Source organism: Taeniopygia guttata, chromosome 5 (assembly GCF_048771995.1).
Source record: "Taeniopygia guttata chromosome 5, bTaeGut7.mat, whole genome shotgun sequence".
In the NCBI taxonomy this organism is placed as follows: Eukaryota; Metazoa; Chordata; class Aves; order Passeriformes; family Estrildidae; genus Taeniopygia; species Taeniopygia guttata.
In genome coordinates, this window is record NC_133030.1 from 33,189,271 (window position 1) to 33,215,513 (window position 26,243).

Here is a 26,243-nt window from a genome sequence, read left to right on the forward strand (position 1 = left end):
CTAATGACAAGAAAAGCTACAAAAATGCATGCACTAAATTAACATAAAAGTTTGGCATGGCTCAGACAAAATTGTTGGAATGGGCTGCCAAGGCTGTCTTCCCCACAGCAGCAGCAGTTCTCTGTTTCAAATTTTGGTTAGACCTACATACATAGATATGTTCAGATATAGATACATGCTCAAAAAACTGTTGACTTTAAGGTATCTCCTTCTTCCTGCAAGTAAATGAAGAGATATCTCCAACTTGGAACCATCTTTGTTTTTTATAGCTGTCAGTCTTGGCGTCTTTTGGAGGCCAGAAGAGTTAAGAGACAAACCTGCAGGACATATGGTACTGCAGACCCAGGTAAGATCAGATGGGTTCCACTGACAGCGCACTCCCACTACCCCATCTCATTCCAGACAAATCAAGCAGACGGTCTTGTAACTGATGAGGGCAGAAATTCCTGGCCCTCATCACCGGCCAGGAGTTCTTTGCTCTCCTTGTTCTCAGTGGGAAAAAATTCAAATATACAGGACTGCCCTCAAAAGAGTAGTGACATAGAACAGGAGTCTTCATCCTCAGGAAAAGATGTAGAGATTAGTTTTCTACACCTGCAGGATGCCCTCACTACACATCTCACGTGGGTCTCTAGCACTCCTGTTACAGCACCCACCTTTGCTAAGGGGTACACACGACAAGCTGCTGCTACAAGTAGAGATTGAGGAATCAGTCTTGACTATTAGTTTTAACAGCATGTTCTAGAAGTTGATTGAGCCCTGGCATCAGCTCTTTGATCACACTAGCAGTTTCAGTCGTGAGAGCCTGATGCATCAGTCCCTGCCAGTAGCCAATATGCTGCCTCTTTTCATCTGAAAAGGGGCAGGCCTGGCTGGGCATGACTGCGGACACTCGGAGAGTGTTCCTCCTCGTGCCTGTGTCGATGGCAGCATGGCTTGCAAGTCTTGAAGGGAAGCCTTCAGAATCAAGGGTGCCAGCTGCCCGTGCTGTGACTGCAGCAGTGTCTGCAGGTGGGCCAGAGGTTACATGCAGGAGAACAGCTCAGGTGCACGCCCTCAGAACAGTTGTAATGTAGAGTGCAGAGAAAGTCTTGCATAGAAGCCAAATTTAACACAAGTAACACATCAGTGATACAGAGATGTATGAAAATGAATAAAACCAGCGAACAAAGGTATAAATATAAATGTCCTTGGTGGTTTATTGTTCTTTGTATGTAAGAAGCTTTATTGTACACCTTACACAACTTTAGAATGGAAAAATGGTTAAAAATGTTTACAAAAAAAGCATGTTCTTAGAAAATTATGCTAGCAAAAACATTGGGAGGAGGGAAGCAAAAAAATCTTCAGTGTGCAAACTTTTTATAAAAATAGAAATACTAACTCTACAGGTAGCATTTCATGATAAATTATTTAAATAGCCTATCTACACAATAATGTGATTAACTATTACAATGGCAATGAGAAAAATAATTTATAAAAATACAAGCAATGGTATACGAGATGACAGGAAAAAATATAATACAACATTAGAAATTGTATTTGACTTCTTTTTTCCAATGCCATTTCCTTTCTGGGAATACATTTTCTGCAAAGAAATTTTTACTATGTACAGCATTAACTTTTTAGTACTACAGTAGCTTTAAAGTTTGTTAGACATTTGAACTCTGCTGCTTCAAAGGTTTTTCTCAGTCACACAACAATGAGGTAATATTTGTACGTAAAACTTTCACTGTGTTCATTTCTTTTTGTTTTTTGAAAAGACAAGGAAATATTATAGGTATAAGGATGCTGCCCCTTCTGTTAGGGAAAACAGTCTTTTAATGTACATCAAGGCCTCTCCTCTCATTTGCAAGGAGTTCCTGAAATTGCCTAGTCTGTGATGAATTCCTTCTTTTGTAGCTGCACGTCACTAGTTCCCAATGGAGCTTGCAGTGGCCCAAAGAGCCCATTACATGGTTAGTGAGGGCTGTCCTCCTGCCTCCCACTGCAACCTCCTCAGGGCAGCTCTCCTGCCTCTAGGTTAGGCCCACTGACCAGAGGTAAAGCATCACAGACATTTCCCAGCACTTGAGCATGCTAAGAGGGTGAATGGCATTCCCTCACCTCTAGTGCTATGGATGGGACAGAAACTGCTACTGTCTCAAGGGACTTGAATTTTAGCACTGCAGAACAGTTGCCTGCCAGACTATCAACTGCCTTGCACAAAGAAAGGAAAAACCAACACTGAGCTCAGACTGAGAAAAACAAACATCCCATTGCCCACATCCTCACTTTTCCTTGCCCCTCAAAGCCTTTATAGGAAAATTGCTCTTAGTAACAAATACATCACCACTATCTGCTCCAGACAAGACTTTTTTTCTCAACTAAACCCTCTCTAGTTTCAGTATAGAACAGAGACAATAAATAATCTGTATTTACAATCTTACAGTCATGAAGACTTGCAACAATGATTAGGTGGATAGTCTTGACGCATCTCTTGTTGTTTTAATCAATAATCCCTCAGTCATTATAACATCAAGAATAGGTAAAAATAAATATTTTACAATTTTATCTACAGGCCCCATTGCTTCCCCTCTAAAGAAGCGAGGGGTTTAAAACATCTATGGTATGTAGAAAAGGAATGTTTTCATTACATTATTTTTGTGCCTCTTTAACCATAAAAAGTGAAGCATGTGCTGGTTTCCTGAAGGATAGCACAGTGCTAGCTGAGATGGTGGTGCTTTCTGGCACCATATCTGAAAGAACACGTTTGAAGGTAAGCAAGACCTGCATCTACATTAGAAAAAAACAGAACCTAATCATAAATCCCAGTTCTCCCAAAGCTGATGTGATCCAGTGTACCAGTTTTTATCCTCTTTCCCTCCTGCCATGACAGAAATCATTTTAGGATATCTGTTTTGTCCTGTGTAGTACAGCAGCTGATCTAGCTCACCACAGAGTAAGGCTATGTTTTTATCTGAAAGGTAAGTTAAATGGATGTAAACCAAAGTAGCACAGCCTTCCTTAAAAAAAATCCTCTACCCCATAAAGAAAGACCTAGAGTTCCCCCTCCCACCCAAACTCCCTCTTCCCCACACAATGAAAGGTCTTCAGTTTAAGTAGTCCACAGCACATCCAAAGATGTTTTTACAAAATGCTACTCCATGGGACCTCCAGTTAGAGAGGCAGTGACACTGCACTGTGATAAACAGCAAACAAATGTCTTTCCTACTGAAAGAAGTGTGCTTGTTCAGTGATGACAATTCTCATTTGCAAGACACATTTGTTTCCTTCCACTTCAGCAGAGGTCAGATACCAAGTATGTTCTCACTTTCATTCTCTCAAAAGCATTCTCTTGAGGCAGGTCATGTGTTTCGAGTCCACATTTACGCAGAAAGAAGAAAGGAAGGAATAATATAATGGTCCCAGGATTTGTAAGGCTAAACGTTTCAAAAGGTGCAATTACCAGCATTTTTAAATAGTCTCTGATTCCAACAATCTTGTGATTATGAATCTGTGAAAAAAGGAAAAGATATATTTAAATATTTATGTGTATTATGCATGATTATGTCCAAGTCATTAATGCCCAGAGACATTTGTAGAGAAAATGGAAAGTACTTTCAATTAGGCGCTTCCTTGAGTTAGACTTCTTAATCTAATCTATGTAACCATTTCATAATGAAGTGCCAGTTTCAGAAGATTAGGACAGCTGGAACTAGGTGTATGCACTTACCTCCACTAAACTTCAAGACTGCAATACATGGACAACCTTCTACTTTGCTTACTTTTAAGCAAATCAGCTCTTTACTTGCTAAAGTCAATATATTGCATTCTACCTTAGATTTTGTCAGATACGCTCATTCATGCACTTTATGTGCTCATAAAGTCAGCACTTTAAAGAGGAGTCAAGATGTATTTCATTTCTGGAACTCAATATGGATTTCTGATACTTTGAAATATCACAATAGAAATACACTTAGATTTTATATATTTAAATTTTTTACTGTGAAGAGTTTACCAAGTGTCCTGTTTCTGCCTGCAGAATTTGTTCAAACCTGAACCATGAACGATCACAGTTTTCCTTTTGGCTCCTATGTCTTAAGTTCTTGAACCAATTCATTTATATAGGATCTCTTAACTGCAATGTTATCCTTACCTCTGCATTCATATTTAAGGTCTGAGAAGAACACCATTTCTTGAGAGAAGACAAATAATCCTAGCCGACCACCAGCATAGGTTTTATCGTAGATTGGTCCTGAGTCTGCCATGATTTTCTTCCCTTCATACATTACAACCCTACAAAGAGACAATATCTCAGTCATCTTTGACAAGGTCCTGTGAGGTTCTTCTCCACCGACATCCACTTTTCCTGTGATATTTACTTCAGATAAAAGGATGACGCTCACCTGATGTAGCCGGTCTTTGGTCTATGGCTAAGTCGCCATCTGTATGCAGTGAAGTCTTTCCAGCCTATGTGACGAGGATCATGCCACAAAGTTCTCACCTGTGAAAGAATATTTTTTTTATCAACCAAAGGCCAGAGATAACACAGAAGTTATTTTGACATGAAGGTGCCTCATTATTAAAGTAAGTCATTAGGCTCTGTAATAGCCTAAATATAGAAATAATAGAAATCAACTGCACTTAAATCTACTTTTAAAATATATAAATTGGAAGATACAGCACAATTCTGCAAACAATTGATTCACTGCTGCCAGAAAGCCTGTCTGCAGTAAGCAAACCTGTTAATTGTATATAATATTTTACCTGATTAGGGAAAATTACAAAGTTATTGGTCTTTGCAAGAAGCCTACATGATCAGCATGTGCAGACCCCCTCTAAATGTCTAATGTGCTGGAAGAACAGCCTGCCTTATGCAGAAGAGTATGTTATCACACTGGAGTACTCATGTTATCACGTTAAGAGTACTTCAGCATGTAGTAAGTGCCACTCTTACCTGGCCAGGAGTGTTTCCTGTGTGCCACAAAGCATTACGAAGGTGTTCTCCTGGACCAGTGGTGGAATTCACAACTTTGATGGAGAGACCTGAATAGCCTTGAGCTTTGGTTGGTGTGGAGTCCCAGTAAGACTGGGTGATCTGCTTCCACATGACAACATAGAAACGACTGCTAGATTGGTAGCCAAATACAAAGCCAGCATAATCATCATCCCTTTCTGTATTGATAAAGAAGGTACCACTGAAGTCCACAGCATTGAATTCATCAAAACCTATGGGGACATGAAAGAATAAAGTTTTAGATGCTACTTTTTTACAATTCTTAAACAACTTTTTAATAGTTACTCAGGTTCTCTTCCTCTCCCCCACCACAACTGAAAAAACCAACAAAACAACCCCCCACCCCCACAAACAAACAAACAACAACAACAACAAATCAAACCACCCCAAATGAAATTTAAATGTTAAATTTTTCCCCTTACCGACTGCAAGGCCAGGGTCACAGTTGACTGTCTGAACCAGCTCTTTACCCTGGTGACGAACAACCCAGTTTGGATCATTTTGGGATGTTCCTTTGGGATCCAGCGGAATCATCTGAAATTTTCGGAAATCAGTCTCACTAATTTCCACATTTTCAGGGCAGATATCATCAATGTCTGGCACACTGTCTTGGTCAAAGTCATCTTTGCAAGCATCTCCACGTCCATCACCTATATGATAAAAGTAATTTTACTATTTTATTACCAACACTATTTACTTCTGAGTCTTACAGCTTGGAAATTGAAGTCTGAATTGCAGATCTCTGACTGCCCAGGTACTTGGCAGACTCATGACAGAAACCACAGCAGCTACTGTATAAATGCCCTTTCACTCCAGCCTGATAGTGCCTTAGGAGTAAGTTGGATATGTGATCATTTTTACATTGATCTTTACTCCTGAGATGCACTATAGCAACATTCTGTTTTTTTTTTTTCTGGTACAGACATTCTGTATTTTTGTTACTTAGTTTTGTCCAACATTAAATAGTGTGAAAAAAATAGCATCAAACTATTGGAAGAAACAAAACGTTATTATGATACTTGCTCTCTTACCATCAGAATCAGCTTGATCTGGGTTGGCAACCAATCTGCAGTTATCTTTGTCATCAGGGATACCATCATTGTCATCATCATGGTCACAGGCATCACCTTTTCCATCCTTGTCATGGTCAGCTTGATTGGCATTGGGCACATAGGGGCAGTTATCAAGGTTATTTTGATGACCATCTTCATCTATGTCCTGGTTGTTGTCACACTGATCACCTATGCGATCAGAATCGGTGTCTTCCTATCAGAGGAGAGAAAAAAAACATTTTAAAAGGCCACTTGAAGGCTGAGATAGGAGTCTCTGAAATAGGAGTCTTAATATAGAATTAATTATGATTTTTCTGCTTGCTTTATCAAAGGCTAAAATGGATATAGTGGGTGGATTAATACACACTTAAAACTGCCTGTGCTAACTGGTTTTATGCTACTTTAGTCTTCTTCTGGTTTTAATTTGAATTCACAGTATCAGAAAGCAGTGTGATCATCAGCTATCTTGAGCCTTTGATACCTCTTCTGTCACTAGTCTACCATACTGGATGCAGGGTACTTTATCTCCTCCCTTCCCTGGCAGCAACGCAGTTTCAAGGGCCAAGTCAGGGTTGGATTACTCTGTACTTAGTAGAGACTGTAACAGTAGAACAGTCTACTAATGCTTGGTGTTACATCCTCTACAAACACAGCTTAATTTTCTCTATCATAAATGCTCTTCATGCCCCCTGATTCATCAGTCAAGACAATTGTTCCCATGGTGGTGACAGACTACATTAACTAACTAGTGTGATTACTGATCACATATTTTAGCCAGTCATTTGCATAATCAGCTCCTGAACTAAGGAAAACAATCCTGTCACCCCTGAGGTTGCCCCACATTTAGCCTAGTAGTCTTGTGAACACAGGTGGGTGACCCTGGTGTAGACAGAAGGCATACTGTACACTGTTGGATTAGCTACTAATTCTTGCACTTGAAATCCAATATCTTCACTTCTAGAACTTGATTAGGATTGTGTTTGAAAAGCTGTTAGAGTCTTATATTAAAATTTCAAAGTCACAAGAGAAAGGATCTTCCTGAAAGCAGCTGCCTCAAAGGATCTTCAGGTGATTCCTTCCCTCAAGTGAGGAAGTAGGAAAGCAAGTGACAATGACTAAGTCATTTTATGTTATCTGTTTAAATCCTTCAAGTAACACTGCTTTTAGGCTACATTCCACTGATTTGCATCTGCTTTTCTAGCCCTTTAAGCATTCCAGTTATGAATCTGAAGCTATTAAACTTAGTCTTTTAACTGACAGGATGTCACAGGCTTTATCTACTTCTGCCTTCAGTTTTTGAACCAGTAAGTTGTGTGAGAATCTGAATTCCCCTGGATTTTTATGAAGGTGAATTTTACAAGTGTCATAATATGCCTTTTTCTTAGAGAAAAGCAACTTGTGCTGCCTTCTACTTACTGCTAGAAAAGTTATCTTCTGAAATGCAGTTGGCTTCAAGTTTAGGGACAAAGTTTAAAGAACAGCTTTGTGTCTAAGTGAACACAGCACTATGGGCTATGAAGAGAGTAGTTCCACTACACACATTTTACACAATGTTCCCAAAGTATTTAATATTATCTCTGTGAGGATCACCACAACTGACAAACGTAAGAAATGTTTAGGCAACAAGCACATGCAGTAGTCTTACAGATATTCACTACAGCTACTTTTCAGAACATACCTAGCAGCTGTTCAAACTCTGAGGACACGTTATTTGATAAAGGCACCAAAAGGGAAAGTGGTAAGAATGACTTGTGACAAGTCAAATTTCCAGTGTAACCCGTTCAAATATGTTCTACAACACACAACATGCTGTATTTTTAGCACACTCTGTTTATATAATTCAAATCCCTTACCTGGTCAGGGTTGTGTTCCAGTGGACAGTTATCACACTGATCTCCAACACCATCCAAGTCTGTATCCCTCTGGTCTACATTGTACACATACTGGCAGTTGTCCCTTTCATTAAGCACACCTGTAAAAGTTCATGAATGAAAATCAGACATTTAAATGCTCCAAAGGACTGTATAAAGCCACCACATACTTCTTGATACCTTTTTAAAGCATTTTGAGCATTATTTGAAAGCTTTGAAACATGACTCATCACTAGCTCTGTAATACACTTCTGCTCCTATTGCCTTGTGAGAGTGGAGATAGAATTGAACTGTGCCAAAATGTATAAATTCCAAAGTGAATTTCCATTAACCCTAACTGTTCCTTCAGTAGCCTTCACATCCTGAAACCACCACAAGGGAACTTTGGTACATTCAGGGATGAAATTCTGGTAGGAAATCAGAATTACACTGGGTTGATTTGATTAATGGCTGAAAACCATCTAAAGGAGTGATCAGAGGCAACCTACCATCTCCATCAATATCTATTGCACATGCATCTCCTTCTCCATTGTTGTCAGTGTCAGTTTGATCAGGGTTGTGATTGTAGGGACAGTTGTCACAGCGGTCACCAACATCATCCCTGTCGTAGTCATACTGCTGTGGGTTGTAGATGAATGGACAGTTGTCCTGCAAAAGTGAGGAAAGTCAAGTTTTAAAAAGAGTCAGATTAAAGCTTTACCCAGATTCTGCTTATGTTTGTACTGCTTTATGAAAGAAGAAAGGAAAGGTGGGGAAACAGATAAAACTCAGATGCTACTATCTCAAACACCCCATTGCTGGCACAAGTGTATGAATGGCTGAATGAAAAATGAAAATTCACTTCCAAAGCTCAAACAGCTGCAGAAAGTTTGCTGCACAGTTATGCATATCTAAGGTTTCTAGGATAGCTGTCAGTGCCAGCAATTTCCTATGATGCTCTCTTAAGATGAAGGTCAGAAGCTAGACTCCAGCTTTGGGAAGGGAAGTGGGAAAGCCACATTCTCAAAGGCTGTTCTTTTCTGTTTCCTTACCCGGTCATCAGGAATGCCATCATCATCATCATCACTGTCACAGGCATCACCAATCCCATCCTTATCATAGTCTTCCTGCCCTGAGTTAGGCAGATTAGGGCAGTTATCCTACAAGGAAAAAAGTACAGACATGTTCACACCTGGTATTATTACAATATGGATTTGAGCAGGTAAAATCTAATCATTAGGCAAAATTGTAACACCTCAATCAGGTAGGAGTAACCTTACTGTAATTCTCTCAATTTAAGCTAGTCATTAAAGTGAGAAGTCTTAGAAAGCCACAGTTAAATAATTTTAAAATAAAGATTGGATTGCTTTTGAGAATCTTACCCTGCTGCTCGCTCTTCCCTTGGAGAGTGCTATCAGAACAAAGCTGATATAGGTATGGTCTAAATTAGAATCTTCCTAGAACATTTACAATAATCATGCTTCATTTTTTTCCCATATCACAAGAATATATAAAGCAATACAGCAACAGCAAGAGCCTCCTAGCAATGCCTTGACAATGGTATCCCTACACCTCCTCGATCCCTAGAAGGTTTTTTTGCAGAGAGCATAGTTTAATAGCTTAGGCTGTTAGAATGGCAGATGGTAAAAGAGGATAAACTTACCTTTTTACAGTGGTAAGTAGCATTGGCAACACAAACCAGGTTCTCATTTGGCCATCCATCCAAGTCAGTATCTTCTCCACAGATTATGCCATTGCCAGCATAGCCTGGTTTACATTCACAGCGATACATGGGGTCACTAAAGTGGCCAAGGTAATTGCATTTGGCATTCTTGTTGCAGTCATGTGTTCCATCTGTGCATGGATTACGTGGCTTGCAGACCTAGAAGACCACACAAATTAAATCCACTGAAAACATTGCTTTATCCCTCACTTTTCCCCCAAAGATTCACATACATCCTAATCAGTCAGGCCAAAATGTCTCATACATGGCTTTCTCCTGGTCCTCAACTCCAGTACCAATCTTAGCACTAATTATTTTTCTTGTTCAAACCTTATGTATTATCAAATGGAACAAAGCATTAGGATACCTGAGGCACATACTGTTGTATCATTAGTGACTACTGATTTACTCCTAAAATTATGTGTAACCTCTGAACCCTCCATGGCTGAGGAGGACAATGATATTTAAAACTCATTTTGATCTTCAGAAGAATTCATGCTGGGTAATGCTTCTTCTGTTCTGAATCACAGAAGATGGTGTTTTATTAAATGCTCCAAGTTTTTTTTTGCCTAGAACACATAAGTGTTTTCTGTTTTTTGTGAAATTTCGTAACTTAGTACAATTCTCAAATTGACAATACCTGTTTGTTACTCATGGCATCCTCAACACTGCGGCCAAATGGCTGTGTTCCAGTGAAACGTGGTGGGCAAGGCAGACAGTTGTACCCAGGTTCAGTATTCTCACACCTGTGCACTCCATTGAAGACAAAGCAGGCATCAGGAACCTCTTTGCACTGAAATATGAGTTTGAGATAAAGGAGAACAGTTAGCATTATTAAACAGTGATTCTTATTCTCCCTTTCTGTCTTCTCTTCTTCCCTTTCAAGGAGCAAACTATAGTCTTCTTACCTCATCAATATCTTGGCAGTGAATACCATCACCATGGTAGCCAGCAGGACAGGCACCACACTTCCAGGAACCATCAGGGGCACTGGTGCACGCAGCCCCCGCGAAGCAGGGATTAGACAGACACCCATCTGTGAAACAAGTGAGGAAATGTTATGATAAAGGACACTTTACCATGCTGTTACAGTATTGTATTTGGCTGATATCCTGGTTTAAAATTATAGCACTTGAGGTTTTGCAGACTTTACACTGGCATTTTCAAGATTATCAACAACCTTCAGATGTTTATGGGCAAATGGATACTCACCAATTGGACAGTCCTGTTTGTTGCAGACCTGAGTCCCTCTAGCTTCACCTACACAAGTCTTCCCACCATACTGAGGCTCAGGATTATTGCAGAGACGGCTTCGTTTCTGAAGTCCTCCTCCACATGTCACTGTGCAAGCATCCCATGGAGACCATGGTCCCCAGTTGCCATTAACTTAAGGGAGAAGAAGAGAGAAAACATGTATAGCTTTAAATTCAATGCTACAACTAGTTTCGACCTGACTAAGGACTTTACTTTTGTAGATAGAGCAGTTCAGACATTGCTCTGACATAAATGACAGAATTAATGGACTCCATGGAAGAGGTATAAAAATAGTTTCATCTGAAACTAACCTGTGAGGTTTTACATAGCCCACCTCTAAGTTTAAAGAGAGAAGAATACTATAACAGGCTTACTTAGTAACTACCCAGGATGTTCGCTATTTAAGCTACCAATTACTAGTTACCACCAGAACACACTTACTTGGACAAGGATCTTTCTGGCAGGCTTTGTTTTCTCTTGCTTCACCCTCACAAGGTTTGCCATTCAGCTGTGGTACTGGAGAGTTGCAAAGACGAATTCTAGTAATGATGCCCGTGCCACAAGTGACAGAACATGATGACCATGGCGACCAGTGACTCCAGCCACCATCCTGTTTAACTACAAGAAGAGATTTCTGTTATTCATAATTTCTGGAGACTTCAGCTGTACAGCACCCAGGACACAGCCAGTACCAGGACCAAAGACTCCATGTGTAATGGATAGCCTCCTGACTGCCACAGATCAAGTTTTGCAGCTAGGGAAATTTCATACCTAAACTGGCATCATATTTCGTCCTGGGAGCAGTGCCCAAACATGCCTGTTTACTGCATTAACTATCTGCTCCCCTCCACCTCGTTAATACAAGTCCTTAAAGCTAGAAGCCAAGGATCCATGCCAGTGGCAGAGCTACATGGTAATCCTTGTTTTTAACATTCAGCCAATAAAAGCAGCCTCTGTTTTACTACCAGCATGAGTAGATTAAGTACTTACATCTCTTATCGCACTCCTGAAGGTGGCAAGTCCGAGTCTGTACAGAGGAGCCTTCGCAGCGGTTATTGAGACTGTCACAGGAACGGCCTCTCTGCTGAATCCCATTACCACAGGTCACGGAACACGAGGTCCATTCAGACCAAGGAGACCATCCATCGTCTGCGTAGTCGCTAGCTGCAGAGGAATACAGCTCTGAATAAGACTCCACGCAGATGCTTTTCCATATCTTTTCTCCTGCCTCTCTCTCCACAAAAAAGGACACAACTGTTCTCAGAAGCCATATATGCATCTTCCTTCTTTGTATAAGACAAAGGCCATGAACTCAAACATTTCAATATGTTGCACATTGTAGAAAATATCTGAACATGGATCACGTAAGTGATAAGCCTCTAACACACATCAGATTAACCTACTTCAGAAGCACAAGGTTACCCTTGGATATCCAGTTCTGGTACACTGCAGAGCAGCATGGGTCTAGTTAAATGTGGCCAACTGCTACAGGACTGTGAAAGTATTAAGTACTTACGCCAGCACCGAGGGCAGCACTCCCCATCAGGCACGGTGGCATTGGAACAAGGCATGAGAGGACAGGACACTTTCCGGCATATAGTGGCAGAGTTCTATAAAGAGTTGTGAGAATTACAGTTATCGCGTGGAATATAAACAATGGTTGGAGTCTGAGTAAATAATAGGGACTTTTTCTGCAGAACTTTAAGACTCAGTAGCATATCTAAAGCAGAGACCCTTGTATTTAGAGCTAAAATACCACCCAATGGGTAGTCCCAGGTATTTTCAGTCAAACTTAATCTTGTTTCCATTCTCACCCATTATTTTTTAGTCAAAAGCAGAAATATTTTGGTTCTGCAGAAGTTTACCGGTAGTACTAGCAGATGCTGGCTCAAGTAAATGACTATTATGTGATACCCAAAGTACAAGGTCAGATTTCAAAGAAATTAAATAAGAATGAAAATCCAACTTTCTCTTCAGTTAATATGGATTTAAGCTGGTTATATGGTAAAGAAAAAATGAGTTTAGTGGACTCTGCTCATGTGCTGTGCAATCGATAACTTTTAATTAGAGGTTTTTGATCTGTAAGCCAAACAGGCTGGGTAAGAACACCCACCCCCAATCTCAATAAGAGCTAAAGGGCAGTCTGTAGTTTTGCTTCTTGAAGGTAGCAGCTTGGTCAGAAGAATGCTCTCATGATTACTATTTTAATCTCCCCAAGCAAATTACTAGATTAAGGCAATTACAGCTAACATTGAGTAAACAGATTGGTAGGAACGAGGCAAATGCAAAAGTCACAATACCATTTGCTGACTACAAGACAAAAGACATAGAGAGCTAAAGAAGCAGACACAGAATTTGAGTTGCCCTGTATTGCACATACACAAATACCTGAGAGTGGCATGCTAATTAACCCACTCTTTGGTAGACTGGTACCCCAAAATGCTTTTGCTACGGTATACTTAAATGGAACAAGCAAATAATTTAAAGAAACCCTGAAACTGTACATTTTGTGTATATTTACAGCATTCAGCGGAAGTGAAACACAAAGCTTCAGTATCTTGCCAGGTGATTCAGGGATTTACACAACTGAAATCCAAAAGGATCGCTGTTCCATATAATCTATGAAAGCTAATAGGACACACCTAGAAGCATTTTCTAGATAAAGAAAACACCAGAAGTGTCTTGACCAAGTCATTTTCGACCGAATGTCGTTTTCTACAAAGTCAGCAGGAAGTTTGGTGAGGACAGAAGGCAGATCTAGAAAAGCTGATAGTACTATACATTTGTTGTGTTGATACTGACTTAGTTTACTGATGGACTTCTGTAAAGAATACAGGCATTCCCCAAATCAAGGAACTAAAACTGTTAATGGCTGTATCAGAGTGATACATATAATTTCAGTGTTTCATATAATTTCCTAGAATACTGCTGCTTGGACAAGGTAGGGAACCTGCCTTTATATCAGAGATCTAGTAGAATAAAATAAACTGAGTAACTCTATGGCTTCTCTAGTATGCCCAGTTCTGTATATGATTCCCTCTTTCTAACAAACATTGCCATTTAGAACTATCTGTTAATTCCACCTTATGAGTTTATATTCAGGTGATTTGTGAACATGAGGAATCTTACCTGGCAAGTACATTCAGTGCAGCTGTCAATAGTCCACTCCTCTTTATTTTTGTGCAAGACTCCATTATGAATGCATGCTCCAGGAGTGATCTGGACTACTTTGGCAATGATTTCATTTTCTTCAGTCTTGGGGGTGAGAAGCAAAAAGAAGAAATTTAGGATTAATGCAGAAATACCCTTTTTCACAAAAGTCAAAGTAAAAATATTTTGCTCTTTACATAGCCTCTCAAAAGCCAGGTTATAATTAATTCACTAAGTGCTAGTTAATGAAAGGTACCATGAAGTTGACCACCACTTACCACTTTTCGAACTCTGTCTTGAAGTGTTGTAACCATGGACCGTAGCCCTTGCAGTTCCACAAACATATTTGTTAGTTCATCACAGGAAAATCCACAGACTGCTTGGATGTCCTTTGTTTTATGGCCAATGTAATTAGTGCGGATAGCTGGGCTGGAACCATTGATGGGGTTGTCCAAGGTAATGACTGCACTAGTGGCTAAGAGAAAAAAACAGAGGTGAAGTAAATGCATTTTATATGACATGCATTTATCATTCCAGGCTAACACCTGCTAAACAGCTGCCACTAGATTCATTAGGGTGCCTGCAGAAATATAATCTTATTTCTTATGCAATGTAGATTTGCATGTCAGCATAGTTCTGAGTTCTGTTTCAACTTGTCTTTCTAAAGTAATGAGAAATCTTATTTTTAATAGGTCATTGGACTCAGAAGCTTGTAAACTTACAGCTGGAGCAGCCTTTGTTCCGCAGGATAGTTTCCAGAGTTGTTCCAAACACAAACCGCACATTCTGCAGCAGACCCTGTGGACAGAGGAAGAATTACAGCTACTTGCAGCAACTGCAAGGGGAAGAAGTACCACTTGCACTTGGACAGACTGAAGGTCATGCAAGATCTTACAGAGCAATTTCATGACAGACAGATGGAAAAGTGAAACACATTGCTTTTTTCTCCTTAATGAAAACCAGCCCTGCTTCCTAACGGTCTTATCCTTGAGCATAAGGACTTGGCAACTCTCCAGGCAGGAAGGAAAAAACCCATGGATTTCTGAATCTCATATAAGAAGCTGAGCAATGAAGCTGCAACTACCTGTCTGGAAGCTTCAGTGCTTTCTCATTGCTGCAGGAAGTTCCATCCCCACAAATCTAATGCTTTACCCTTCAAATTCCATCAGTAAAGTTTAGGAGATTTAGAGGTCTTTGCTGCTATCTAGGCTCGTTGAGTAGCTAATGCACCTTCAAAACAGATGACTGAAAATTCTAGGCAAAATCATAAGTGAAAGTCTTACCTGGAAGTTGTCATTGACTCCCCCTTTGGCAATACGGAGCCTGGCACTGCTGGCCAGGTCCCTAGTGAAGATGTTCTGGATGGGGATGTCCAGTTCAGCGTTTTCCATTTTCTCACACCCCACATAGAGCTGAGCTCGGTCCTCCTGCACAAACAGGGTGATATTCTTCCAATGTCCTGTAGCTAGCAAGACATCCTCTACTGACACTAACTGCTGCTTGCCGTCAACAGAAAGGCTCAGGTCCAGGGAGCCTGCCTTGCCATTTGATACTAGACTGAAGACATGACCAGAGCCATCGTTCTGTTCCACAGACAGCAGTGTGCCTCTGCTCTTCTTGGCTTGCCGGAGAGTGGCCAGGAGAATGAAGCCCTTCTCAGCATGGATGGCATCTAATAAGTCTTGGAACTTTGAGTCGGGGACAGCAGGGATGCGACTGGCATCTTCAATGCGGTAAGCAGGGCTGGAGGATTCTGGTCCCTTCACCAGGTACACCCCGGGGGCCCGGCGCCCCGCTCCCTTCCGCATGAAGCCAATGAGCTCAAAGAGATCGAAGACGCTGTTATCATCATTCCTGGATTCTGCAGAGAGAGATCAGGATAAGCATCATGAGAAAAGGACAAGAGACTGAGTAGGTGCAAGTCTCCCAGGATTACTTAACATTTTGGCTCCCGGCGCACATCGTGCAAGGCACAGTGCCTCACATCAGAGCACAGACAGTTAGCTCTGATGGTGCAGCAGAACCACCAGGAGCTGCTGTGCAGCAGTACATGTGCATTCTTGTACAGGAGCCAGTCAGCACAGGAGTGCCAGGTACCCGCTGACTGACACACAAAGGTAGCAGCCATTCTGGCACCTCATTACACTCCAGCAGCACAGAAATAGACAGCAAAGCCCAATCTGCATTATTCCTATGCTGGGACATGGCAAAGTGAGTTTGCATAATCCAGCAGAGTGACAGCAGCACAGCAGCAGCTTCTCTATAGCACCAAAACGGCAGCCTACTACCCCATTCCTTCTTCAGGCAGTTCCTACATCATGTTCCTCCTTTCTTCTGCTGAGCGCAAAGGTAGACAAGCTACATGCTCAGGTTCTGGAGACTCTGTGCTCCTATTTCTGAGGGTTACACAAATTCCACACGAGAGAGGTTTCCTGTTCCCAAATAGCTGATGCTCAGGTTAAAACGTTTTTGTTCACTGAGAGCTTTAGAGCTCTTTACCATCGAGCACAACTTCATCTGCCTACACAGGCACCAAAGTTATTCCTTCTCGCCCCGGTACCAGCGCAGAGCCGGCCTTACCTGCAGTGCGCTTGGTCTCTGAGCCGCCGAGCACGAGGAGAAGGAGGCAGAGAGCAGTCGCTGGCCCCATGGCAAAGGTCTGTCTATGAGCCAGCCTGGGGACACACACGAGGAAGGTCACCGCGCTGCCGTCGCACCCACGACCGGCGCCAGCGAGGCTCCCGCAGGCGGGACGTTGCGCAGCGGGGACGGGGCAGGTGTCCCCGGCCGCCCTCGGACGGGACAGCGAGAGCGGCGGGAGCCGCTTCAGCACTTACCTCCGGCAAGAGCGATCCGGGCGGTCAGCGCCGGCCTCTGGGTACCGGCGAGCAATATCCGCGGGCAGCCCCGACCGTCCCGGCGCGGGAGGGCGAGCAGCGGCGGGCAGCTGTAGCGGCGCTGCCGGGACTCTGCGGGCGCCGACCGCCGCTCCCGGCTATAAAGGGATGGCTCGCATTCCTGGGCGCACGGCGGGCCAATCGGCGGCGGCGGGGCAGGAAGCGGGAGGCGGGAGCCGGGTGGCTCCGGGGCCAGGGACAACTTTCCGCAGGGGCCGGGGGGCGGGGGCGGGCGCGCCCGCGGGCCGGGGGAGCCGCTGCGCCCGGCCGCGCCGCGAGGGGGCGCTGGGCCCCCGGGGCCTCCCGCGCTGCCCGCGGCCCCGCGCGCCGCCCGGCCCCCGGCGCCTTCCCCGCCGGCAGCGGGAGCCGCCCGGGCCCGCCGGGGCCCTCGCTCCCTTAGCCGGCCGGGAGCCCGCCCGGCACCGCTCCCGCCGCTCCCGCCGCTCCCGCCGCCCGCCCGCCGTCCCGGCCCCGCTCTCCGGCCGCGCACACCGCAGCGGGGGCGCTGGGGGCGCGTCCCGCCGCCGGCACCTGGCGGGCCCTGGAGGAGAGGTGCGCCCTGACGCCGCTGCCGCTGGCTGTCCCGGGGCGCTAGCGAAAGCATCCTTCACTGAATTAACGCAGTTCTCTGAGTGAGACTTCCTCTGCCTGCCCGCTGGTTCAGTACACAGCGCACAGATCACTGGCCTCACAAAAAGGGGAGTAAGGGCAAATCTCACTAGCCCTTCTTGCCCAGCCTTGGTGGAGCCGGTTCCCGTGGGGGAAGAGAGGACAGAGAGGGCAGGCTAGAGCAGCAGGGACCTGTTGTCCCCTTTCCACGTCTCCTTGTCACTGGAGAAAAGTTTGTGGGGATGACCCTCAAACAAATTTGCCTTAGGAGTGAAATTACTATCGCTGTAGTGCAGATTTGTTTAATTAATAAAATGACTAATACTACTTCAGCTAAGAATTTCCCATGTAATATGAATTCCAGGTAACGGGAAATCAAAAGGTTAAAAGGTAGGTTCCTTACATCATGTCATATTCTGAATGACTAAAAGTGACTTGTGTGTGTGAAACAGCTTTGAGGTAATCAAATTCCAAAAATGGTTAATTCCTCTGCATTCCCTGGGCTTTGTGTGCTTGGCATGTGCTCCCGTGGGAAGTGGAGTGTCAGTGAACGAGAAAGACCTAGTCAGGCAATTGCGTGTGGGGTGAGGGAAAATTGGAGTGAGCAGTGACTGAGTTGGACTCTGAACTGTGTAAAATGCATCAGACAATTGTGCTGGCTAATGTATGAGGAGGAATTACTGCACTGCAGATTATCCTAGGAAATGCTCTGGGAAATTCTTGACCCAAAGAATGAGAGATAGCTGCAGAATTGTGTATATTAGGGCAAAGCCAAAACTATTGTCTGCCCTTTTAACTTAGAAGATAGAGTATACCATCTGAAGTAGGTCTCTTTACTGTACAGTGATTCATAGAAGAAAAACCTCAACCATCTCAAGATAAAGAACTGAGAGAGAAGAGAAATTATGGCGATGATGAGAGCCATGTCAGTAAAAAAACCCCTAAAAGATCAGCAAGAGAGAGAGCATGCAAGATACATGGACTGCTCTAACCTGGACAGGTCTAACATTTTATGCTAGTTGAGATAATTTTTCTCCCTTCTTGCAGTCAGTATTCTCAGCATAAAACTGAAGAGCATAGTGAATGCAGTATCATATCACAGAGTATTTAGCTTCTGTAAGTATAATGGTACCAAAAAGAACAGCTTATCTGTGAACTGTTTGCTGGATAAGGAATTGGTGGATGGTCACATCCAGTGGGTGGTGGTTGGGGGCTCAGAGTCCTGATAGACATGAGTCCTTCAGGGGTCGGTACTGGGACCAGTTCTATTTAATGTCTTTCTCAGGTACATAGATGGAGAGATCATCCAGTTTGCAGATGACACCAAGCTGAGTGGTGGAGTTGACACACCTGAAGAATGAAACACCATCCAGATGGACCAGGACAAGCTCAGGAACCAGTCGATGGAAATCTCATGAGATTAAACAAGGCCAAGTACAGGGTACTGCACCCAGGCAGGCAACTCCCAGTACCAACACAGGCTGGGGATGAACAGATCATGAACAACCCTGCCCAGAGGGGCTTGGGGGTGCTGTGGGTAGAGGCTGGACATGACCCAGCCATGGGCACTCCCAGCCCAGAGAGCCAAACGTGTCCTGGGCTGCATCCAAAGCAGCGTGGGCAGCAGGGCCAGGAGGGGATTCTGCCCCTCTGCTCTGCTGAGAGCCACCTGCAGGGCTGCATCAGCTCTGGGGTCCCAGCACAGGAAGGACATGGAGCTGCTGGAGGGAGTCCAGAGGAAGCCACCAAGTTGAGTAGAGGGATGGAACACTTCTCCCACGAGGAAAGGCTTAAAGAATTGGGATTGTTCAGCCTGTAGAAGGCTCTGGATTGACTTTATTGTGGCCTTTCACTACCTGAAGGGAGCCTACAAGAGAGATGGAGAGAAACTTTTTGCAAGGGCGTGTAGGGGTGGGAAAAGGGGTAATGCCTTTGCACTGAAAGAGAGTAGATTTAGATTAGATACTAGGATGAAATTCTTTATTCCATCTCTGTAAGGCCAGGCTGAATGGGGCTCTGACATTAGGGCCTGTCCCCCCCTTCCCCCCCCCCCCCCATCATCCTTCTGGCTATTGTAAAAAATTAACCCTGTCCTGGCTGAATCTAGGACAGCGGCTAAAGTCAGATGAGAAGGATCTCACAATTTATGACTTTCTGTGGGCTGTCCTCTGTTGACGTTTATTGTCCTGACAGTAAGGAAGCTAATGATTGCCTACCAAGGGCGGGTAGATACCTGTTGGAGGAGTGTGGATTTCAATGCAGGGCATAACCCTTCCCCTCTGGGGTGGAATTCAGGACATTGCTGTTTTGCATATCTGTGCCATGTCTGTGAAAGAGTCATTCTACATTCATTCAAGAGTCATTCTAGTCTAGTCTAATTTGGAGTAAAAAAATACTTTGGTGCATATATTCTTGACAAGAATACCTTGCTTATTGGTGTTCTTTTATTTTGCAGGCATATTCTGTGTGCTAATCACAGCTGTAGTCTGCCTACATACACAAGGCCAATTGGGTATTTTTTTGTTTTTGAAGATCTTCCATCAAAATTAGACCTTCTCCCATACCAAAAAAAGTGTGGGAAATTGCAGAGTCTGATTAATTGATAGCTAATTCATTGAGCTGAGCCCTTACACCTTAAAAAATAGAAATGTTTTAATTTCTTCTAAATCGTAGTGGGTGTGCAGCACATTTGTTTACTAGGAGTCAGATTTTGGAGTTTACAAAATGTACTACAATTTAAAGAGAAGAATATACTTTAAAGAGATTAACTAAGTGATAAAATTTTCTTGAAGGGTTGCATATACTTTTGTAGCAATGTAATGCCAATAGCATATTTTTCACCAGAAAAATAATTTAATTTTAATTAATTTAATTTAATTAATTTGTAATTTTTAAGCCTTTTTTCCCTAGAATGAGAAAGCATTTATTTAAAAGAAATATTTAGAATTTGCATCATGAGCCAAAAAATACCCCCAAACTCTATTCCTGAAATTAAAAACAAGTTGTTTTCTTTTGTCTGTGAAGGAAAAAGAGGAAAAATAGGAAAAAGAGGAAAAAGAGGAAAACCCTAGTATTCCCTATCAAAAGGCTTTTTCATGTATTTCCTTTGTAAGTAGCAGATGGAAAGTAACTGTAGATATAGGCATCTAGTCTCTGCCTCACTGAAGTATTTCTAGTCAGTGAATCATTAGAACATGTATTCAAATTCAAGCACATGGTTGAGTTTCCTTGGTTTTCATTAGAATTCTTGTGGACATATTTGTGGACATGCATTTTAGATGTTTTATTCAGCAGAGGTGACCATAAGTACATGTTTGTACATTTATATACTGGGACCTTTGATCCTCTGAAGTGAAAGAAAGCTGTTCATTTACATCCATTAGCAATCTGTGTCCCAGTGTGTTTTTGTGAGTTGTAAACAGGCAGCTGCAGAGCTTATAGTCCTCACACATAATCACAAAGTGAAAAATAGATTTAACTTTTGTTCACCTCTGAGAGCATCTCTTGTCTCCATTAATTTCTTATTACACAATCAGGCAGGACTGATTATGCACAAGACAGAACATACACATTTTTGCCACAACATGAAACCTCACTTGAGCAAAATACCATATCATGTGCAAATCTTTATCCTCTTCTTTCCTTCTTTTAATTAGGCAGAAGCAATCAATTATTTCCAGATCCAGTAGAACACTCCTAAAAATGCTGTTAATTACTTAATATTGCATAATATCTTCCAATCGTCAGGAAAAAAGGCATTGAAAGATCTGTGCAATACATAGCTGGGTGTTGCTGGCAGTCATGTGGTAGAAAAAACAAATAACTTGTATATTAAAAAAGGACTGTTCTGTCATTACACAACTTGAAAGATATGTGTTTAAAATAACTAAGAGAATTGATGAATAAACAGTAATGTGCTCATGAGAGGGAAGATTAACTTTGTGCTAGGAAGTGGTGTGCCTGGAGTTTCTTAAAGGCCAGTTGCTTAAAATGGAATGTCTAGAAGGGACAGAGAAATATAAAATAAAAAGCCTAGTTGGTAATTTCCAATGTCCTCTCTGTGTTATTGCAATATGTGTAGCTCTGCTTTTTTTCTATTTGCACAAAAACTGTTAGTGCAGTCTCTCTATATTACAGTCTGTGTTATGAACTTGGTCTAGAGTTAACAAGATTAGACAAACGATGAACTTCACAACTGAGCAGTAAAAGAAAGAATTTAGTCATTCCCTTTTTCTTCACGAGTTTCTATGCAGTTTGATGCAGCAGCACATTAGGAAGTACACAGACTGTAAGAGATTCCATTTCATGTTGAAGAAGAAGACTGAATAACAAAGTTGCCTGGTATAGTTATTTTCAGACTTTTATTACAAACAATGCCTTAGGGGCAGGGAAGTAAGATGTCTTGCCAAGAGATTATTTTGAGCAAATAAAATGATCTATGAAATTTATGACTAAGAATCCTTGACACACCCCAGCTGAAACTCCCAAGCAGTCTGCTACTTAGTGGAACTGCAAGCCACATAATGTATATACATGAGGTGAAAAGTGCATAGAAAGTATGGTACATATTATGTCTAGCCTTTTCTTTATCCCAGAGATCATAATAGTTGTGTTGAATACTGCAAAGCCTTTCCCATTCCTGTTAATTTTAGATACATCATTAACCCTGTTGACCTTTGTAGCAGTGTGTACCTGCTTACAAAAAGTCAAAAATTCTTCAGAATCAGGTTCTTACATGACTTTATTGGAAGTTATACTGATTTTGTCCGGGATAGAGTTAATTTTCTTCCTATTAGCTGGTACAGTGCTGTGTTTTGGAATTAGGATGAGAATAATGTTGATAACACTCTGCTGTTTTAGTTGTTGCTAGGTAGTGTTTATATTGATCCAAAGACTTTGCAGCTTCTCGCCCCACTCTACCAGGGAGTAGTCTGGGGGGACAAGAAGCTGGAAAGAGATACAGCCAGGACAGCTGACACTAACTGGCCAGAGGAATGCTCCATACTATGTGGCATCATGCTGTACGATAAAACTGGGGAATTGGCATGGGAATGGTGTCTCACTGCTTGGGAACTGGCTGAGCATCAGTCAGTGAGTGCTGAGCAATTACTTTGGGCATCATTGTATATTTTAATTCTTATAACAGTAATAACAAATAGCAGTATTATTGTTATTATTTTGCCTTTCTTTTTCTGTCCTTTTAGTCTTTATTTTAACCCACAGATTTCAGTTGTTTTTCTTCTGCTTCTCTACTCCATCCCACTGATGGGGGGAGTGAATGGCTGTGTGGTGTTAAAGTGCCTGCTGGGTTAATCCATGACAGAAGTGCAGCCTGCTGTGACTCATGTTTCTAAATTCAAATCACATATAGAATTATATCTATATCAATTACAGTTGTCTCCCAAATTGTGTCACTCTAATTACTTTAACTGTTGGGAATGGGAGGAAATTTTGAGAAAGTTGTCTTAGCAGTTTGCTTGATACTGTAGCACTGCCAAGTTGCACAGCACGTGGAGTAGAGTAAGCAGTTCTGGAGAGAGTCATGCAAGAGCTAAAGAAGTCTGATGTTTAGCTATACTAAAAATATTATATAATATATATATTATAATTTATACAAAAATATATAATTTATATAAAAAATATTAGCTAATATTTTCCACCATCCAGACACCTATCCATTCTCTGAAATAAAACCTCTTATAATATCTGAAATAGGACAGTCTGACAACTTCAGTAACATTAGAGACATCAAATAATTTAATCCTTACTGAGAAATAATTCTTATGGCCCTTTTGAGGCTCCAGACTTGGCCTGCAAAATAGAACAAAAGCACAAGCAGTGCTCTGCAACAGTTCAGCCTAAGCTTCAACTCACTTCAAGTGAGAACTTCACTCAATAATAGGAAGTTCTCTAGGAAATTACTCTCGGACACATGGACCTTGAAGTTACAGCCCAGCATATTCTTTAGCCTCACTTCATTAGCAAGCACTTCAACCTAACAAACATGCCAGTGAAAATAGTTCCTAGGAACTGAGAATGTATACATCAAAATTACTTTGTCTATGATTTGAATGGGGGGGGTAAATTTTTTTTTAGCCAAATTTTGTAAGGGGATGAGACATCTGTGGTCATGCTCTGTGTGTTTGGATATGTATGCGTAACAAATTTCTCTTTTCCTACCCCCCAGATAATTTTAAAACTGTTTTCAAGCACAGTCAAACACAAATTCAGCAGAGGAGCAGCATTTTTAAGGAAGTTCTACCAGGTCGTATGAAAGTCGGCATCTGAGTAAAGAAAGACAGCCCACATTGGGATGCCACTCTGAAGGATCTTGACAAACTTGGGAGGTTGGCCTGTGCAACCCTCATGCAGTTCAGCAAAGGCAAGTGCAAGGTCCTGCACCAGTTTTAGGGCAATTCCAAGTATGAATGCAGGCTGGGCAGAGGACAGATTGAAAGTAGCCCTGAGGAGAAGGACTTGGGGGTGTTGGTGGTTGAGAAGCTCAGCAATGTGCACTTGCAATCCAGAGAGCCAATCATGTCCTGGACTGCATCAAGAGAAACATAGTCTGCAGGTTGAGGGAAGAGTTTCTTCATCTCTGATCTGCCTTTGTGAGACCCCATCAAAGTACTGCATCCAACTCTGGGACTTCCAGCATAGTAGTTTGTGGACCTGCTGGGGCAAGCCCAGAGGTGGGCCACGAAGATGATGCGAGGGCTGGAGCACCTCTCCTATGTAAACAGAGTTGGAATGTTCATCCTGGAGAAGAGAAGGCTCCAAGGAGACTTTATAACATAATCTTCCAGTTCTGAAAGAGAGCTTAAAGAGGCTCAAGTACAGCAGACCATTTCCAGTTGCCCAACCTGTTTTTGTAAACCTTTTGTTCAATTTAGTTCCACAGCTTACCCATGCAGCTTGCTTACACCTCTCTTCTCGTACAGTTGCTTTCACAGGACAGTTTTCTGTATTGGAAATGACTCTGATTTCTTGTCCTTCAGGAGCCATAGAGATTGGTTGATGTCCCCTTACCAGGAATCCTGTATGCATGAAAGCCTCCTATCATATCTTTCCTCAGTTTTCTAGACTAAACAAAGCAAATTTCTTCAATCTCTCTTCATAGTTCATATTTTCTGAACCTCTTAATCTCCACTTTGGACTTTTTCCAGCTTTTCTTTAGCTTTTTTGAAAAGCATGGTTATAAAAACTCTTATGCAATGCAATTGTCTATCTAAAGCCATATTAACACTTAAGTAAAAAAATTAGTCTCTTGTGTATGTAATATTTCTGGTAGCATGTACTGGCATGACAGTGGTCTCCTCTTTCCTTGAATTTTAGTTTTGCAAAGTGTCATATCATTAATTTTTGTGTCGCCTGTGGTTTAATACAGGCCTCTAGTCCTGTCAATATTTTTTGGTTTTTGTCTTGCGAGTTATTTTTGCATTGTATTTAATTTCTTGTTCATATATACAGAAGTTGGTCTTCACTGTGATGAATTTTAACTTAGTTTTTTGCATATATTAGTTTTTGCATATTTTTTGTTTATAAGGTAGAGCAATTTGCATCTTAACATGGTTTTAGCCAACTTTGCTAAGGCAAGTGAAGACCAAGAATCTGATATAACTGCACAGAGCAAGCCAGCAAGTCTTGGAAGTTACTGTCAGTCTTAGAGCATTTATTACAGAAGTACTCAAGTACTCAAGAATATTCTTTAAACATTTGTAGACTTATATTATTCAATTACAAGAGTGGAAAACAGAGGCATGAAGTAAGGTCTTGACAATAAGATTTTTAAAAACTGCCAGTTCAAAACTGATGTTGCTGCAGAGCAGCCTTGGATGTATTGGTCAAATGTAAACGATTTGCTTCCTAAGAATGTCTGATTCCCTGCAATGGTAAAGACGTCCAAACTTGAAGGCCGTTCGGAAAGTTTTGTGCAAAGGAACCTATCTGAAAACATCAAGCCAAGGTAAAACAAGGCATAAGCTGGAATGTAATTTGAGTGTCTGTATCTAGGAGTACATCCTATCTTATATCTTGGCAACAGGTCTGAAGTAAAATACACAGCCTTGCAGCTATGCTTAACTCCGGCACAGCACTAGCCGGCATAGTCTCCATACCACAGCTGTGCATGTCTAGCTGCCTCAGTCTGTGAGTAGTTAATACAAGACTATCTCCATTGTTCATTTAGACAAACACTGAATCTTTGTTCTCAGCCTTTTCCTCAACAGGTAGACAAAGCACTGTACTGCCTCACATTGGCAGCCTAATGTTTTTTGTTGATAAAAGTAAAGATTTGAGGATACCAGCTGCAATTTTCTCTCAGAAATTTTTAACTACCTGTAGTTTCCCAGTGCCGAGTGGTGCTAAATGTACCTATTAAAAGTGTAATTCATCAATGCAGAATCTCCTTTAGATTGCTGGCTGCTGCATGCAATTGTGCACATCCAGTATCTTTGCACACGTTCTCAGGCATGTACAGATTTAAATGATACCATTCTTAATCCAAAGTACCTGTCCTTTCTGGACACTGTGGATTCTATCTTTCTGCTTTTCTCTTTCATTGCTAAATTACTGATTGAGAAACAACTCTCAAACTTTACAAAGTTAATCTCTGAGAAACTGTAAATTTCAGTATATGTATTCTCCTCTTATGGCTCTTCCTACAAACATGCTTCATATGCTAAAGAAGCCTAAAAAAACTAATGTTGGCTT

General features: G+C 41.9%; 1 protein-coding gene and 1 long non-coding RNA gene across 2 annotated transcripts; one reads left to right on the forward strand and one right to left on the reverse strand.

Annotated features, from left to right (window-relative positions):
- Positions 1 to 1,175: 1,175 nt before the first annotated feature.
- On the reverse strand, positions 1,176 to 17,006 carry THBS1 (thrombospondin 1). The gene is made up of 22 exons (XM_030274514.4): positions 16,863 to 17,006; positions 16,606 to 16,700; positions 15,309 to 15,886; positions 14,748 to 14,823; positions 14,304 to 14,500; positions 14,005 to 14,130; positions 12,392 to 12,485; positions 11,866 to 12,039; positions 11,317 to 11,493; positions 10,834 to 11,007; positions 10,530 to 10,657; positions 10,262 to 10,414; positions 9,562 to 9,780; positions 8,951 to 9,058; positions 8,408 to 8,567; positions 7,902 to 8,020; positions 6,028 to 6,262; positions 5,419 to 5,646; positions 4,937 to 5,208; positions 4,386 to 4,483; positions 4,136 to 4,275; positions 1,176 to 3,493 (listed from the first exon to the last, which is right to left on the reverse strand). The coding sequence occupies exons 2-22, from the start codon at positions 16,673 to 16,675 to the stop codon at positions 3,486 to 3,488; spliced, it is 3,534 nt and encodes a 1,177-aa protein (XP_030130374.1). The 5' UTR covers positions 16,676 to 16,700; positions 16,863 to 17,006; the 3' UTR covers positions 1,176 to 3,485.
- A 398-nt stretch (positions 17,007 to 17,404) lies between these two features.
- On the forward strand, positions 17,405 to 25,836 carry LOC121470087 (uncharacterized). The gene is made up of 2 exons (XR_005980660.2): positions 17,405 to 18,972; positions 23,719 to 25,836. It is a non-coding gene; the product is annotated as an uncharacterized lncRNA (long non-coding RNA).
- Positions 25,837 to 26,243: the final 407 nt, after the last annotated feature.